We start from the raw sequence: 15135 nt of genomic DNA, 5'->3' as shown, positions 1-15135 counted from the left end.
CTTTTTAGGGCCGTACCTGCACATATGGAAATTCCCAGGCGAGGGGTCGAATCGGAGCTGCAGCTGATGGCCTACACCACAGCCACAGCAACGCCAGATCCGAGCTGCCTCTGTGACTTACGCCGCAGCTCATGGCAACACCGGATCCTTTACCCGTTGAGCAAGGTCAGGGATCCAACTGGCATCCTCACAGATACCAGCTGGATTCATAGCTCGCTGAGCCACAACAGGATCTCCTAGTTTTGCTATTGATTTTTAACTTATATAGGATCTGTGATACCACTTTCTTGAAATTTCTTGGGACTTGCTTTATGTCCTCCTATGGGGTATGCGTGATCCTTTTCCGAAAGCTTCGGTGTGTACTTGAAAATAACACGGCAGGTGCAGGGTTCTACAAATGCTGTGGGGTGTTCCGGGTTTTGTGGCTTGCTTCTTCGAATGTGTTGTAATTTGGGATTGAGAGCTCATGTCCACAAGGGTTTTATCTGTAAGAGTCCCAAGTGGCCTTTACCATGGAAATGTCCCTCCAGAGAGGCTTGCTTTTGTTACTGCCACCTGCTCTGTGGGTGAAACCCACCCCATGTTTGCTTTTTACATTAATTTTCAGACGTAGGAGTTCTGGGACCATGTGGGCAATGCAAATTCAAACCTAGAATTTGTGTGAGGGAAGGTCTAGAGTTAGAATTTCTCAAGAGAGACTTCCTTTCCATTTTTCCAACAGAGCCAAAAACGAGCCAACTTCTCTTGACAACTTCTTTTTGCAAAAGGATTTTTTTTTTCCCCTCCCCGTTTGCTCTTTTGCTGAGGATATGGGTCCAGCTTTACTCAGGTGTCTTAGTTCCAAATCTCTCTTGGGCAGGGACCCAAGGCCCTGTCTCCCATCCCAATACAGATCTAGAGTCCAAGGCTCCTTGGTTACCAACATCGGCCAAGGCCAACACCTTCCCACCCTTGTCCCTGCACCACCCACCCTGCCGGGCAGCTGAAGGATCAACACCTACTTGTCACCCGGATTTTGGCTGCTTCTTTATTTGTTTCTGGTTCTTGGGGATTTCTTTACTATCTTGGAAGCTCAGTTGCATATTTGAAAGAATGTAACGTTTTCTTTAGTGCCTCCAAGAATTGTGTAGCAGCTAGTTCTTCAGCAGTTTCCACCCACCATGCCTCAGACCTGGTCTCTCTCTTTTGCTTCTGAGTGACCCTGGGGAACCCCTGCCCTGCCTCCTCATCTGCTTGAGGGGGTTCATCATCCCCCACAACCTCTCCCAGATGAAAGGCATGAGATTGGGCGGGAGGGGTGACAGACAGTGGTCCTTCTGGGATGCCTGGTGACGACTGGTCATCTCGGAGCTGAGGGGTGCCTGGGGGCAAAGACTTTTCAGCAAAGGGGCAGAATTCCCCAGGAGTGCCTGGGAGGTGGGGGGGGGGCAGGTGCTCCCCCCAAGTTTCCAATCTCTGGGTGACAATGCCTCCTGGATCCTCTGCCTGATTCACACCCCAGGAGTCCCCAACCACCCTCCTCTCCCGCCCAGGGTGACTCCTGCGCCAGCTCCCCGGCCTGTGAGCTGTGCCAACACGTGCTCCTTTGCCCACACCAGATACCAGGAGGTTTTTGGAGAGTCCTCACAGCACTCAGAGCCGATCACCACATCCAAATCCACAGGATTCTACATCTCTCTGGCCACTTCCTGTCACCCCCACTGCCTTGGCTACGTCCAGGCCTCAAAATAGCTCAGGGGGTGATTTCAGGTTGTGGCCTCTGTCCCTCCCCTGACTCTCAGACGCTCAGAGCAGGGACGCCTGGAGGGCAGGCCAGGCGGCTCACCTGCGGCTCCCTTCCAGGCCCTGCCCTATGGCTGCACTGGCCCTGCCAGCGTCGCTCAGCCAGAGGCCTTGTTAAAGCCTGAACTCGCAGAAGCCAGCAGCCTCAACAAAGAGGGTGCAGGCGCGAACACGGGCTTGTGATCTGGCTTGAGGGGGGCTTGGCATTTGAACATCCTCCCACGGAGGGCCCTCTTCAGTTCAGGTACAGGTTAACAAGGACAGAAAAACCATCACACTTCCAGCTTCAAAAAACCCCGACTGAATAGTTTTGCAAAATTGTCATTCTCACCCCATCTCATTCCTTACTCCTTAACTTGCCCCGAATCCGCAGCTTCACCCCCTGGCTGACCCGCACCCCTGGTGAGGTCCAAGGACAGGTTGAGCCAAGGGGCGGGGGGCGGGAGCTCAGGCACCGGCCGGGTGGCAATGGAGACCCGACTCCTCTCAGATGGGCCCTCAGGCTCCCTGAGCCCCGCTGAGTTGCACAGACTTTTGCGCCCCCACCCAAACCCTCCCATCTTCCTTTAGAAGCTCCCGGGTCACATGCATCCGCCCACAACTAATAAGCAGGTGGAGCTGCTCAGAGACGGCACGCAGGGCTTGTGATAAGGGACGGTCGTGAGGCTAACCTCGGAATGCTCCCTCCTCTCAAGGGCAGCCTCCTCTCCCCCCCAGAGAGATGGGAGGGGGTGAGTGGCAAAGACACCTGTGGAGGGACCCCGCTCCACTGGGCCCCTGGGGCCAAGGAATGTCTTCAACTCCCTGCCCCTCCCCTGTCACCCTGGCTCATCACTGGCTGCGCTGGGCACTGGGGGCAGGGGGAGGCCTCACGGGTGCTTGCCACGCAGGCAGTGTGCTGACATCGCATGGTGGTAGGAGCTGCTGTTTAAATAAGTCCCAAGTGAGGATTTCTGGTGCACAGAACACCGAGCCCCGCGAGATGACAAGGTGGAGACAAGGTGGGGTGCGTGGAGGAGGGGTGGCAGGGGCGGCCAGCCCTGACCTCACGCCCGGTGCACCCCCATCGCCCACCTTCCCACCTCCCTGCCCGGCTTCCCTATGTAGACCAGCTGCGGATGGGGACACGCTCCGGTGTGGCCTGCGGGCTCGGGGCCAGCTTGATGGGCGGCACTGGGACCCCAGGGCTCCTGGCCAGCCGCCCCCAAGCCTCACTGACCGTGTCCCTAAGGGAGGAGGACCAAGCGTGGTGGCAGAGAAAAGATGAATCAAGGGCCCACCGGGCATCAGGCCCTGGGCTTCAAACTGGTAGCGAGAATGGGGTGAAGCCCCAGGCCACTCTTAGGGTCAGGAGAGCCGATCGCACAGGCCAAGGGGTGCGCACTCACGCAGCGGAGGGTGTGGGGGCAGGGGACAGCGGGGGGTGGGGGGCTCGGGACATGATCCTGAGGTCAGTGGGCTCCCTGAAGGCTTGAGGCAGGGCTGCCAGGCCCCTGGAGAACTCTCATGGAAGGTGCAGGAAGAATGGAGCGGGCTGGCCTGGGAGCTTTTGCCAAAGGAGCTGGGGGCAGACTGGTGGGGTGGGGGACAGGAAGGGTGGGGAGATCTTTGAGCGGCGAGCCTGGGGGGGGCAGTTCACAAGGGGGTGCAGGTAGGGAGGATGGGGAGGGTTGGGGGGTAACACCTGCTCCATGCCTGCAAATGGGTGGTGGTAGAGGTATGGGGGCGCAGCTCATGGGCGGATGGGCAGGCCTTTGAGGAAGGTGCAGGCTGCTGTTTTCGGGCTCCTATGAGCTTCCTACATGCTCCTCAAGGCTGCTTCTGATCAGAGAAGGCACAGAGTAGCCCGCTCCCTCCCAGGTCCCCTGGTGACTGACTGGCTAGGGACCTGCTCTCTGCAGGTGCTACAACTCTGACTGGGGAGCTGGCAGTGGTGGGACCCCCCCCCACCCCAATGGGCCCACCTACCAGGTAGTCACTGGGTTCCAAACAGTAGCAAGCATCCCAGTTTACCTGTGCAGGGGTTCACCCCTCAAGCTCAGCTCATCATGGCTGTGAGCTGGAGGGGGCGTGGGACGTGGGAGCTTGGAAATAAGCTGAGCACCCCCGCCGCCGCCGCCGCCACAACAGGAGCCCCCTCCTCGCCCTGGCGGGCAAGGCGTGGCCTGACGCTTTCTAAAGACCATGGTCCCAGCTGGGAGAAATGAGACAGACCCGGGCGCTAGACCTTAGCTTCGGAATGTGACAATTTATTTGGGGGGCCAAAGAGGCTTCTCACGCCCCCCTTCCTGGCGTTGATACGATACTGAAGAGCAGCAGAACAAAACGTACAAGACAGAGTATCAGCACAGACCCCCCTCCCCTGGCCCAAAAACAACCGCATCCAGAACAACAGAACCAAAACCCGCACCCAACACAAGCCGTTTTCTCCACCCGCAGGGCAGCTGGGCTGCGGACCCTGCCCCGCGCTGGGGAGGGCGTCTTCATTTCCGGGTCTCCTGCTACCCCTACAAGTTTCCTGTCTTGAACCACTGGAGGCAAAGTTTAGCCAGCTGGGAGCTGGATGGTTGAACCACAGACAAAGGCAATGACACTTCATTTTTAAAATGAGAGAGAAATAAAAGAGACAGAGCGCCCCCCCCAAATATAGAGCTATATATGTATATTTTATATATATAGAATTCATTCGTGCACGATTCATTAAATGAGCTTTTCAAAAATTAAAAAAATTATAAGATACATTTCTTTAGGCCTTTGTGTTTTTAAATTAAAACCAACAACAAGCAGTCTCCATCTCAACTCCACCCGACAGCAGGGGGAGGCCCCCGGAACCCTGGGTTCCTTCCACTGTGGCCTCTTGTGAGGGGTCCCTCGTTAGAACGGCCAGCCTCCTTTGCCTAGCTGAAGCTCTGCATACAGTAGGCGCTCACTCACTGGAGTAAGGTGCTGACGCCCTCAAGGCTGGATGAGAGGGACCCCGCTGGGAGGTGGGGTCCTCAATCCCCATCCGGCCTGTCCCCCTCTTGGTGTCCTGGTGACCGTCAGCGAGACGGGCAGGCTAGGGAGACCCTCTCCTGGAGTTTCAGCCCCTAATTCTGGTCTTTCTGAATCTGAGAGGAGATGCAGACAGAGAAAAACAAAAAAACAGAAACGAAAACCTTTAAACACTTTCCTCTTTTCAAAAGTGATTCCTTAAACCATACAAGCCCCCAAGGGGCTGCCTTGGGCTAGTGCATGGGAGCCTGAAAGTGGACCTGACCACTGCATCCACTGTCCGGCGTGGGCCAAGTGCAAAAAAAAAAAAAAAACAACCAAAAAACAACCAACAAAACCCCCAAAGGAAAGAAAGGCGGGGGGGGGGGGGGTCCACCCAGAGGCTAGAAAGGCTAGTGGCAGCCCAGCTCTTCGAGCTTTTCTCCTTTGGGCTGACCCCTCACCCAGGACCGCCTGGCGCCAGGTAAACCCCCTGCCCCGACCCTTCGCAGTGGCTCCAGGGCCCGGGTTCCAGCCTTTTCAAGAGGTTTGCCCCAAAAGGCCAGAGCAGCTGGGCTCTTCACTCCAGTGAGGCACCTCTGCCTCTCAGAGTCCCCTCCTGGTCCTTTGAATGCGGCAACCCTGCCCGCTGTACCCGCCTCGCACCGAGGCTGGGGACTTGATCACTGCCTCTTTCCAGGGCAGAGGAAGGCTGGAGTCCGTTTTGGCCCCAAGCCCTTTGCAGGGTGAGAACGAAAGGGGGCTGTGGGAGGCTGGAGGGTACAGGGCCAGCAACCTCAACCACCCGATCCTCAGCAGCTGCCTGGACACCAGCAGTGCTTTAGGCAACACCTTGCCACCCGATACACCCATTTCACAAAAGGGCAAACTGAGGGGCTGGGTGGGGAATGAGACAGGGACGTGTCCCAACTTCCCACCTCAAACCTCAGACCTCATGCTTCCTATGACCTAGGGGTGGGGAGGGGGTAGCGTGAAGGGGGATGACCCCAGTCAATATTGAACATGGGAGGAGAGCGGGCTCTGAGGGGTCTTTCACATATAAAAATAAAGCAAACCGGACTGCAACTTCTGCCTGGCAGGTAGCACACCGAAGAGCAGCCGTGGGGGAGAAAGGGCCGGTGGGAGGCTGATCCGTGCAAGAGTGTGTGTGGGGCTGCGGAACCCGGCTCGGAGGCACCCTGGGAGAGGGAGGGAGAGCCCCGCTTCCTCTTGACCCGGTGCCCACTCAGGCCCCCTGCGGGGGAGCCGTCCACCTGGGAGCGACGTGCCTGCTGCCTGGGCCTCGGCTGCACAGCTGTGGGCCAAGGGCAGCAGCCACCTGCCAGTGGAAGGAGAAGGGGCAGGCTCTCCCTCTCGCCACGGCGGCTACCTCCCACCCGCTGTGACCACCACCTAAGACTCCCCCAGAGGCCACAGCTCCTGCCTGCCTGCCACCTGTGTGGCCCTCGTGGCCAAGGAAGCTTGGGGGTGTCATGATCTTTGGGGCGACGGAGAGGGAAATGCCCCCATGGGGTGGTGGTGGGGAGACCAGATAGCTGGCAAAGGAATGGAGGAGGGTGAGGAACCCAACTATCCTGACTCAGCAGCCCCCCTGGAGAAAGTCACCCACGACGGGTCCTGGCCACGGCCGGATCCCTACGGACCCTCCCATGCGCCGTGCCCCCACCCCCCATCTCAGCTCTGCGTCTGGTCCCTGCAGCTTCTGGTAAGTTCCTAGAGGGACCAGGGGCCATCCTTCCTTTTGAGCGAGGACAGGTGTGGAGTCTGCGCCCAGCAGAGGGGGCAGGGCCGACCCTGCCTCGGGCCCGGGAAGGGCGGTGGCTGGCACCCGGGGCCCTCCCGGCTTCTATCCACGTTCTGAACGTCGCCGCCTCGCCTGTGCAATCACTGCGTTACTAATTTTTCTTTAAATATCTCTTTCTCCCCACCCGCCCCAACCCCATAGGAATCCCACGATATTTTTTTCTATTTCTTGTTTTTTTCTTCTTTTTTTGTTTTTTCTGTTTTTTGCAAAACTAATTCTTTCACTTTCCTGTCATAAAATCACCTCTGAAAACACAACTTCTTTACAAAAAAAGTCACGAATGACACAGACTCTCAGGAAAACACATTTCTATGGTCTCTGGAAACACCTGTAACTGGCACCCAGGTGGACGCTCACCTGGGGTGGGGGTTGGGGGCAATCACCTCCGGGGACAGAGGAGAGATACCAGCCCTTATTTGGGGGGAGCCAATTGGCACTTGGACGGCCACGGAGGCAACACAAAGGGCAGGGTGGGGAGGGGTCCAGGAGCACCAGCCCCCCAGACCCTGTGCCGGCCCTCGTTCTACATCCAGGGTGAGGAGGGACAGGGGCCACGCTGCAGCCCCCGCCAGAGAGGTTTGGAAGGAAGAGTCCTCCCGTGCTTCGGACAAGGTGTTTGTTACCCAACCGAATTCCCTTTCTGTCTCCTCCTTCTGCCATCGTGACTCTGAGCTGACACACCAGGAAGTCACCTGGAGCCGCGTGCAAAGCCCCACCACTCAGGCCAAGCCGAGCCCAGGCAGGGCGCCAGGGCTGGCCAGCCAGGCTGCCTCCCCCAAGCAGCAGACCCCCGGCCCATTCCTCCTTTGGCCTGCCTGCCTCCCAGGGCCCAAGCCGCAAACTGGGGCTTTGGTCTCTGCCACTGACACCTCAGCTCCCTGGCAGCAAAGGAAAGAGAAGCTGCCCAGGGCAGTGGTCAGAAGCAAAAGAGGGGCGTGGGAAAAGCGGGAGACCCTTGGAAGGGTGTCCAAGCTCCCCCCCAACCCCCCGCCCTGGGGCAAATGCCCAGGAGGAAGGGGGAGCTTGGGATGGGGGTCTCCCCTTTGCTTCAGTCCCCACCACGTACAGCAAGGGCCCGACTGGTCGGGTGGACCCCCCCCCCAAAGAAGGAGAAGGGTGGGGCTGGGGCTCCCCTCCCCCCACACCCCAGCTGGGAGGGCGGATGGGCCTGGGGGCCTCCCCAGCAAACTCCTCAGACCTGGGCCAGGGCCCGGACCCCGCTGATGGCAAGGGAAGGTCCAGACCTTTGACCTGATGACCCTATCTGAGGAACCCTAAAGGGCCCAGCGCCCGACGCACACACCGGTACACGCAGACGTGCCAAAGGCAGCAGGTGCAGGCACGCAGAAGGTTCTTGTAGCACCTTTGGTGGAGAACTGAGCGGGCCTTTAGGTGCTGGGAGGCTGTGGCAGGTGAGCGCCAGTCCCTCTCACCTTCAAGAGAGGGATTAGGAAAGGGATGGGGTGGGACCCAGGGGGACCTGCTTGGGTCTCAGCCAAAAGCGGGCCCGCTCCTGTCGCCCTCCTTGATGTAGGGGGGAGGGGCCAAGGCCAGCTTCACCTCAACCTCCCTCTATCTTTCCCATCCCTGCCCCTCCCGCCCAGGCATCTGGGAGGAGGAAAGAGACGGTGCCCAAGCTGGGGGGCCCTGCAGCTGCCGGGTTAGCACCGAGAAACCAGATGCTGTGTGCACGAGAGCTGGAAGCAAGCTGGGGAGAGACGGGGTGGGATGTGGGGGGGCAGCTGTGCCCCAGGCCCTAGGGCTCCCCAGGAGCTACCCAGCAGGCGCCACTGGGGTGGGCAGGGAGGGTGCCAAGAGACAAGAGGGAGGTCTTCCTAGCACCCTCGCCCTCCCCCAGCCCCAACCGGTCCAGACTGCCCCTCCCACTGGGCCTGGGCAGGGGGGCTCCAACTGCCCAGCCCCATCCCAGGGTCAACACCAAGCCATGGAAACAAGCAAAGCACAGGCAGGGTTGTCCGAGGGTGGGGAGGGGGCGGGGGCAAGAGGACCACTTTGGGGAGGAGGGCCCCCCAGCCCCCCTCCTCGGTGGAGCCCCCTCACTTGCTCACCCCACTGCCGCCACCCACCCCTGCGGCGCCTGCAACCCCTGCGGCCACCTTCTCGAAATCCTCAGGGTTGCAGAATTCCTTGATAGTGACGGTCAGGAGATTGCTGGTGACGTCGGTGACGACCACGTTGGAACAGGGTGACATCTCGGGGCGCCAGTCCCCAGCCTCGGGCTCCGAGGCCGCTGCTGCAGGCTCCGGGGCTGCGGGGAGGGCCTGGCTGGCAGCGGTGGTGACGTCGGGAGGCGCTCGCTTGCTGGTGGCTGCCGCCTCGGGAGGGATGGACAGGTCAAGCACCTCGGGCTCCCGCCAGTCGGGCGCGGATGGGCTCGTGGTCTCGGGGAGCAGCTTGGGGGGCGCGTCATCTGGGTCGGAGGAGGACTGCGGGGCCGGCGAGGGGCAGCCGGAGGAGCTGGAGCTGCGGGCGTCGTAGGTGGCACCCGGGGCTGCCAGGAGCAGCCCGGGGCCGGGGGAGGTGGCGACATCGGCCTTGCCGGCTGGCGGGGGCGGCAGAGGGCCGGGCGGGGGCTTATTGTACAGAGCGAAGGCACCGAACTTCATGTGGCGGATCTGGGTGCGCAGGATGCTCTCGCTGAACTTCTTGCTCTTGCCAATGACGCGGTTCCGCGAGGGAACTTTGGGGCGGGCCAGGGCCCCGGCCCCCTGCCCAGCGCCACCTCCGCCGCCCGGCCCCTTGTCAATCACCTTCAGGTTCAGGATGATGCGGTTCCGCTTGGGCTCCCGCGGCTTGACCTTGCGATTGATGATGCGCACCGTCTCGGAGAAGGGGGAGATGGGCGGGCGCAGGCCCGGGCTGCCCCCCTGGGGGTCTGGGCGGGGCAGGGGGCGGCGGGACATGCGGTGGCAGCGGCGGATGTCCTTTTTAAGCCGGTGCACGGCAGCGCTGGAATGCAGCTTGGGCGAGGAGGCGCTGGCACTCGGCTTGACGGAGAAATGCACATCACTGATGCGGAGGGCCTCTGCTTGGGCCCGCGCCTGTGGGACAGAGGGAGGCGGGCGGTAGGTGAGGGCTCCAGAGCCCGCTGACCTCTTCCGGCCACCCCCGAGCCGGCACCTACAAGCAGGGTCTCAAGAAACCATCCTGAGAGCGCTAAGAGAATCAGTGGCGCTCATGAACTCGTGTTAGCGATAAAACAGATTCAGACAGGTGATGCCGCGTGCGGAAGGTTGGAGGGCAGGTCAGACCCTGGTCCAGGCCTAATTCCAGGACTTCCTCTGCAAATTTGGCTGTTTCCGTGGCTACCCTGGCTGACAGAGGAGTGTCTGCAACCACGACATGGCACAGAGAGAAGCCCCTGGCCAACCCCGCTCTGGGAAGCTCCCAGCCCAGCCTGGCCCTGCTCCCTGGATGAATTCCTGGTGACAGAAAGATCCCTCCTAACTCGTCTACACACACCAGTCCCACGGACCTATCTGCAAATGCCCTGTGCTCCTCTCTGCCTTTGACCAGGCTGCACCTCCAGCTCAGACTTGCCTCCTCAGCTCATCATCAGCTCTGGACAGACCCTTGGCTCCTCCTCTGCACTCCAGCCCCCCCACACTGCCCCTCCTGGATCGGAACAACTCAGTGCCAACAGGCTCCAAAGCCAGCACCTAAAGCCTGGTTGGCATCCACTCCAGTTAGATATGGGTTTAGGGGGATGGACCAAGAGGGCGCGGGGGCAGGACGGCTGAGCAGAAGTCTGTGGGGGAGCAAGGGATCGGTGCTGGGCTCCTGGGCCCAGCTGCACACTCCCAGGTGTGAGGTCTGTCAAGCCCAGGGCTCTGCAGCAGCTCACCTGCTACCTCATGGAAGATGTAGGGTGTGCCAGGTCCTCAGAGACCCCCAGTCCTGGGTAAGAGACCCACAAGGCCATGTAAGCCATCCTCCATGGCCAGTCCTTCCTTCACTAAGAAAGTACTAACGAGTCACAGGCCTGCAGCTTGGGGTACAATGATGAAAACAGGCAGCTTCTACTTCCAGGGGCTGCACTCCAAGGAGACAAGAAACAGGCAATCAGGACACAAGCTGATGCGATGCCACAGAGGGAGTAGGGGGTCCAGAGCAGCACGGATGAGGCGCACAGGCCCCCGTCATGGCAGCTGAAACCTAAGTGGGGGAAAACCCTGGTCCTTCCTAAGCCTGCTCCAGGCTGCTGCAGAGGCGCAGGTGGCTTGCTGAATGGGCGCTGCTAAGCCAAGCAGTGGAGGCAGAGAGCGCCCAGGAATGAACGGATGGCGTGGCCAAGCGACCAAAAGCAATGGTGGGTGGAGGGTAGAGGTGGAAGATGAGTCTGTGTTCTATACAGAGACCCTGGCTCACAGTGGGCGGGGATCCCCCACCAGAACTGCCTCCCTCCAGGCAAGATGGGGTTGCATTCCCATGGCCAGTCTGGAAGCTCCCAAGAGTAGGATGGGTGGTGTAGGGGTCTCCAACTCCCACTTCCACCGTGCTGGATGCTTAGCCAGACCTGGGAGGTGGCTTGTATGCCCCGTCAGACCAGATGAGATTGCATCTGATCACAACCCCAGGAAAAGTGATCGTGAATAAGCCAGGATGTCATTTGGAATGTGGGAGAGGCACACTGTACTGTCACATGGTCCTCCCAGCCCTGCTGCCACGAGGTGGCAGCAGTCAGAGGCCCGACCTGCCCTGTGCCAGGGCTGCCAGCTCCTCCTGCTCGGAGCCAGTGGAGCCAGGAACTGGTTCCCTCACACCCCTTCCCAGACAAAGGCAGGGGAAAGCCAGCCCTCCCTTGGCACTGCGACAAGGGCTTTGTGCAGGTTCATTCCTGAGGGAGCTCAGGCGATTCCCCACCCTTTCTGATCCCCCCCCAGGGGGGTCAGTGTTTATGCCCTCTGTACGCTGCCTGAGCTCTGGGACCTCTGTAATTATGGTTCTGCTGGAGCCCAGAAGTGACGGATGGTCCCTGGGTTCTGGCCAAGCATGTGGCAAGGCAAACATCAGATCAGGGATGAAACCCCAGCTTAATGGGCCTCCTGCGACCATCAGATAGTATGTGTTACCTGCTTAGCACAGCGCCTGGTACAGGGCAAACACTTGAGAAATACTCAACTATCCAACGGGGGTGCTTATGAGCAGTAATCTTTCCCTAAGGTATGGTTTCCAACCTTTCTACAAAAGAAAAAAAAAATCTCTTCATAATTTCTAAATATTATTTTTAAAAGGGGGCTGGTTTACCCTTCCTCCTCTCCCTTCCCCAGATTGAGAATCCTTTCAAGGTGGGACCTGGGTCTGCCTGTGAAAAATGGTAACCACAACCGCCAATGCATTTATTGCACTCTGGCTGGGTGACAGGCACAGCTCTGAGCGGTTGGCATGCGCTATGGGTAGCATGGAAGGTTCAAGACCGGGACTCGACCACTGACTGACTGTGACCACTGGCAAGTTATTTAACCCCTCTGGCCTCGGTTTTCCTATGTATAAATGGAGATAATACAGTCCACCTCCTGGGCTCCTGTTCTCTTCAGAACAGTTCCCTGCAAAAAGTGCTCTCTGATTATAATTTGTTTACTATACACACTGCCCCGCGGGTGACTCAGAGCAAAGGATTCAGACCAAGCTGATTCCCATCACCCCTTGCAAAGAGCTAGAGCACGCTCATGCTACCTGCTTTTCAGGTTCAGGTCAGGGTCCTCTCGTCCGCCTCTCCACCTCCTGCCCCACCACCTCTGCAGCCTTCATAGTTTCCTCTGTGTGTCTACCTTGCCCTCTTAACCTGACATGTACGCTCTGAGGAACAGGGTGAAGAAAAACAGACACGATGAAGCCAGGAAGCGGGGTGGTGGGAGCTCAGGTAAATCACTTCCCCTCTCTGGGCCTTGATTTTCTCATCTGCAAAATAGGAATGTCACTCCCCACTTCATAGGGTTGTTGAGAGATTTAAAGGAGATAATCCATGTGAGGGGCTCAGCACTGCGTTAGGCCCATAGGCAGCTCAGGAACTACGGCTATTAAAAAAAAAAAAAAAAAGGCATTTTGTTGTGTCACTGCTCATGATCATTACTCGCTTCACCGCTAGAGGGCACTCCGGCCGCGCTGAGAGGCTGTCACGCAGCCCACTGGCCCTCCAGCTGCTCTGCCCCATCTCTCCCAAGAAGCATCAAGGGTTAAGGTTGCTCCGATCCCCTAAGCTGTGTGTAGGTCGGAGACAAGGGTCACAGAAAGATGTGATTCTGGAAACCATTATTTCTTTCGCTTCTGCTTTAAGTCCAAAGCGAACCTTGCGCAGGTACATTGTTTTTAGAGAGTGGGGGACTGGAGCCCCCCCCCCTCCCCCCGCAACTGGGCTTTGAGCCTTTTGGACAAATGGAAGATTCTGAAGTTCTGCATTCTGCACAGTTTCTTCTCTGCAGGGTCCCTCCTGCCCTTCTCGTACCAACTGTCACACCGTCACGGGTTGTCAGGGCGGGAAGGGGCCCCGAGATAACCTCAGCACTACTGGGGAAACCATGGCTATACAGGGATGCTGGCCTGCAGCCCTGCCTGCCACCTTGGGTCCTCTTGCCTTTCCTTTCCCAGACTCTGTTCTTTCTCTCTGAAAAAATAAACACCAAAAAACTCTAAGATGGCTTCCTCTGGAGCTAGGTCTCCCTCCGGAGAAAGGCTAATGTGCTAGGCTTTTACCCCCTCACTCGCCATTCCCATGAGAACCTCCAGAAACAGCCAGAAATGGGGAGAAACGGAAAACCCTAAAGCCAGTGTGGCTCAGCCTGGGTGATAAACTCAAAGTGAAGCGATTTAAGGTCACAGTCAAGCTGGATCCCTTCGTCAGGAGGGGAGGCATGCAGAACAAACCCTGCGAGAGGGAAGCTGGGGGCAGAGTCGCAGGTGCCCCCTCCCCCAGTGCCTCTCCCGGTTTCCTGCCATGTGAGAGAGCACATTCACTCTTGCTGGGTTCTAATTCCTACCGGCTCAAGGCTGGGGGACATGAGGGCTCTCACGTGCAGAAGCGACCTCCCTGCCGCTCCCTCAGGTGGACAGTCCCCACCTGCCTCATCCACCTGCTTCCTGCGGGCCTCCCCAGACCCTGGTCTTGTCAGCGAGGAAGATTCCCCCCCCGCCGCCCCCCATTCCCGGGCCCCTCTGCTGAAGCTGGAGCTGGCCAGGGCCTGCTGCCAGGGGCTTGTCGGGGGCTCATAACCACCCCCTGCCCAGCCGGGGCCCCTCTGGAAAGGCCCGCCCAAGCGGGCGGCCGCGGATCTGTCCCGCCCTTGCAGGCCCCGTGTTGCGCCCGGGCTAGGGGGCCCGTGAGGGGGCTGCTGGGGCTGGGCCAGGTTACCTTCAGGAGGAAAGTTTTGGGTTTGGGTCCCCTCTTCTTGGGCCCATACAGCTCACGCTCCCTCTCCCTGCGGCCGAGAAACGCCAGAGGTTAAAAAGAGCCCCCTCCCGGGCCCCACTCCGCGCTGCCCTCCCCGGCTCTCCCGCTTCCCCGCGCGGCGCCCCAGCCGAGTCTCGGCCCCGCCGCCCCTGCCAGCTTCCTAAACTCACTTCTGCTCGAAGGCTGCAATGAGCCGCGAGTCCAGGATGTTCTCCTCGGGCTCCCAAGTGCTGTACCTGCCGTGTTACACATGCACAAAGTAAAAAGAAAACCAGAGAGGCTGAGGCACATGCCAGGGAGCAGATGAGCGCACCCCCCCGCCAAGGAAGAAAAAAAAAAAAAAAAAAAGGCCCCAGTGCCCGTTGCCTTCCTTCCCCCCTCGCCCCTGGATCCGGTGACACTCACTTGATGGCCCACCCCTTCCATTTCACCAGGTACTCGATGCGTCCCTGAAAAACAGAGAAGAAAAAAGGGGGGAGTGGGGGTGGGGAGGATGCAGGGACGCGAGGAGGCGGCGGCGCGGGGGTGGGCGAGAGAGCCCGGGCTAGCGGGTCCGCTTCGCCCCGTTGGCCCGCAAAACGGGACACCCGCTGCAGAGCTAGGCGTCCCACCCAGGGAGGCAGCTCACCTTTCGGATCCGCCGTTTGATGATGGATTCGGCCGCGAAGACCCGCTCGCCCACTGCAGACAGCTCCATCTTGCTCAGCGGCACCCACAGCCCATAATACTCCCTGCTCCCGCGGCCGGTGCTGCACCGCTCGCGCACGCGCCGCAGCGCATAGGCCCGGCGGGCGGGCGCGCGGCGGGGCGCGCACTCGCGTTCCTGCTGCGGGCCGTCACGTGACCCTCCGGACTGGCGCGCCGTTGCCAGGACCTCCTCCTCCCCCGGGGCGGTTGCTAGGGAAAGTGAGCGCACGCTGGGCGGGGGCGCGCACTGGTTCTTAAAGGGGCCTTGCCTGGCTAGGGGAGCCGGGGCCCAGAGCCCTGGAGATGCTTGCCCTGTAAGAAGCCGGGTCCCGCGCAGTGCAGTCTTACAAACACTTTCTCATTTCTCATTCTCCTCTCCATCTTCCGGACCCTCTGTAGCTGACAATTTCTCCCTCCTTTAAACCCTCCCTTGCAAATCTCTCCTGGCTCGGAGGGGGAA

General features: G+C 59.5%; 1 protein-coding gene across 1 annotated transcript; it reads right to left on the bottom strand.

Annotated features, from left to right (window-relative positions):
• Positions 1-4010: 4010 nt before the first annotated feature.
• On the bottom strand, positions 4011-14781 carry CBX6 (chromobox 6). The gene is made up of 5 exons (XM_047786227.1): positions 14617-14781; positions 14394-14437; positions 14159-14224; positions 13950-14016; positions 4011-9642 (listed from the first exon to the last, which is right to left on the bottom strand). Exons 1-5 carry the CDS (start codon positions 14683-14685, stop codon positions 8638-8640), a joined length of 1251 nt encoding a protein of 416 aa, XP_047642183.1. The 5' UTR covers positions 14686-14781; the 3' UTR covers positions 4011-8637.
• Between the last annotated feature and the right edge of the window lie 354 nt (positions 14782-15135).

This window comes from Phacochoerus africanus, chromosome 7 (genome assembly GCF_016906955.1).
Source record: "Phacochoerus africanus isolate WHEZ1 chromosome 7, ROS_Pafr_v1, whole genome shotgun sequence".
Classification (NCBI taxonomy): Eukaryota; Metazoa; Chordata; class Mammalia; order Artiodactyla; family Suidae; genus Phacochoerus; species Phacochoerus africanus.
Note: the sequence above shows the minus strand (reverse complement) of the source record. Positions and strands in the feature narration are given on the sequence as shown.